Source organism: Sphaeramia orbicularis, chromosome 19 (genome assembly GCF_902148855.1).
Source record: "Sphaeramia orbicularis chromosome 19, fSphaOr1.1, whole genome shotgun sequence".
Classification (NCBI taxonomy): Eukaryota; Metazoa; Chordata; class Actinopteri; order Kurtiformes; family Apogonidae; genus Sphaeramia; species Sphaeramia orbicularis.
The window spans coordinates 3,658,167-3,661,064 of NC_043975.1; the positions used below are offsets into that span (position 1 = coordinate 3,658,167).

Below are 2,898 nucleotides of genomic sequence, written 5' to 3' on the forward strand. Positions count from 1 at the left end.
TGAAATGAATGCGACCAGTAGTTTCAGAGAAGAGGTTTTTGAAATCTAGACTAGAATCTAGAGTTGACCCCTTAAAGGTCACTCAAGGTCAAAGTCATGAACCCAAATAAAGTCCATATCTGACTTGCTATCAGTGATCACAGGAACTATATTGATATCTGGAACCATTACATTTATAACATAAAACATGAACTGTTTGAAAGTAAAGGTAAATTTTTGATACTTCAAAAAAAATAAAATAAAAAAATAAAATTTCTCAAAACTGTGAATAGATTTTGTAGGCATTGTCTGATGGACAATACATAAAAAATGGAAATTAATCCGACCCAGTCATTTAGGAAAAGATTGTTTGAAATGTAGATGTTGTTGACCTTGAGTTTGACCCTTCAAGGTCACTGAAGGTCAAAGGTCATGGATCCATATGAAAGTTCATATGACTTCCTATCAGAGCTCAAAAGTAACTATATCAATATCTGTAACTATTGCATGTTAGAAACCATGAAAATATGGACCATTAAAAGTAAAAGCAAATTTTAATATTTCAAAGATTTTTCAAAAAATTCTCATAATAAAAATTTCTCAAAACTGTGAAAAAAAATTTGTAGACATTGTCCCAAGGAACAATCATAAAAATTTTTTAATGAATCCGACCATGAGTTTTAGAGAAGACGATTGTTGAAATCTAGACATTGGTGACCTTCTGTTTGACCCTTCAAGGTCACTCAAGGTCAAAGGTCATGGATCCATATGAAAGTCCACATGTGACTTCCTATCAGTGATCAAGGATCTATATTGATATATGTAACCATTACATGTTGTAAACGATCAAAATATGGACCATTAAAAGTAAAGCAATTTTTTTATATTTAAAAATTCATCAAAATCTAAATTTGTCCAAACCGAACAGACTTTGGACATTGTCCCTATGTGGATACATATATAAGTTAAAACCTCCATCCCTTAAGCTTCGACTTACATGGATTTAAGTGTAATCATTTGAGAACTTGGACCTAAAGCTGATTTTCATTGAATAAAACATCATCTCTAATCATGTTAAAAAAAAAAATAAAAGACCATCTAGGACAATCCTTCAATACATGACATGAAACACACTCCGAGTACCAAACGCCTGATTCCTGTGATGATCTGGATTATTTTAGGAAGAGAAAACCAACAACTGAGCAGAATTTTGGCAGTGCATTATTAGTGTGTAGGCAGTGACATGATTCCAAACTGACAAACATATTCACACAGCACATTTTCAGTGGAAACAACTTCTGATCAGAGACAAAGATGGAGAAATGACTGACTGAGCACATTTTAACGGACAAATCTGATCAATAAATACAGAAGAATTCAGTTATTCATATGGTTCTAATGTTATCACTTTAAATAATTGCTGTATTTAACCAGTTTTCTGTTCATTTTGACTGAAATTATCAACTGAAAAAAAGCAATAATTGTTTTTGAGCAGTAGGTGTTCATTTATAATTCTATATGGTCATCTCTTGTTTTTGCATAAATGTGTAAATAATGAGAATGAAGTCCATCTGGTGATGCTGTTAAATATGGAATCTGAAATATAAACGAACTGCAAATTAAACTCAAATCTCCAAAATTGAACCTGTTATTAAATGTTTTGTGTATTTGTAGATCCACTGTGATCTGTAAGCAATAATAGTCCATGTGTAAATGATAAACTGAGGCAGAATATTGGTAAAATCGCACTTATTTTTCATGTTATTTGTTCATGTTATTCACATGTTTAAAGGAGAGTTTGTAGACGTAAACATTTTCAGAATGCAATTTTACTTTTTTCACCTAAAAGTTTATTTGTCATTATTTCTAGCTTATTCTGATAGTATTTTACTGGTCTGACCCACTTCAGATCATATTCATCTGTATGTGGAGCCTGAACTAAAATGATTTGAACACCATTGGTTGTGAATGTCTTCACTGTAATTTTGAACTTTGTAAATTCATCCCATGGGTCAGTTTGGGTCCACAGGTCGCATGTTTGACACCCCTACTCTAAACCTAATCAGACTAGTGTCAGACTCAGGGGTTTTATGATTGGTCTCAGATCATGTGACTGACCTGTTGTATTCACGTATCTGTTACCCTTTATGTTTGCATGTTGGGGTTAGGGTTAGGGTTGTGGTTGGTACTCACCCCCTCCGCCTTGTCCTCGGTGTTGGCCAACATCTCCTGCAGCGCTCGCACTGACAGAGACTGTTCCAACACAAACGTACAGATGGACAGATCTGGAGGCACATTCTGAAAAACACACATATATGATGGACAGGCCATTATTTATAGTAATAGAATAGAATAGAATAGAATAGAATAGAATAGAATAGAATAGAATAGAATAGAATAGAATAGCATGGAATAGAAAATAATAGCATGGAATAGAATCATAACACAAAATAAATAGAACAGAATAGAAAATAATAGAATAGTATAGCATAAAATAGAATAGAAAATAATAGATTAGCATACCATAGAATAGAAAAGAATAGAATAGAAATAATAGAATAGCATAGCATAGCATAGCATAGAATAGAATAATACAAAAGAATAGCACTGAATAACATAGCATAGAATAAATAGAACAGAAATTAATAGCATAGCATAGAAAATAGAATAGAAAATAATAGCATAGCATTGCATAGTATAGAATAGAATATAGAATAGAATAGAATAGATAGAATACTAGACTAGACTAGACTAGACTAGACTAGACTAGAATAGAATAGAATAGAATAGAATAGAATAGAATAAAAGCTCTGTTTCTGTTTTGCAGTAGATTCTTACAGTGCTAATTAAAGACTATAAAACTATTACACAAAATTTTACTGTAAATAAATTTGAAAATACAGAAGTACAAAGAACTGA

At 31.9% G+C, this 2,898-nt stretch overlaps 1 protein-coding gene across 1 annotated transcript in view; it reads right to left on the reverse strand.

Moving 5' to 3' along the window:
• Positions 1-918, reverse strand: part of LOC115410440 (methionine synthase-like) — a 35,475-nt gene extending 34,557 nt beyond the window's left edge. Inside the window, exon 1 of the mRNA XM_030122096.1 lies at positions 910-918. Within this exon, the coding sequence (XP_029977956.1) occupies positions 910-918 (9 nt within the window). The remainder of the gene's footprint in view (positions 1-909) is intronic.
• Between the last annotated feature and the right edge of the window lie 1,980 nt (positions 919-2,898).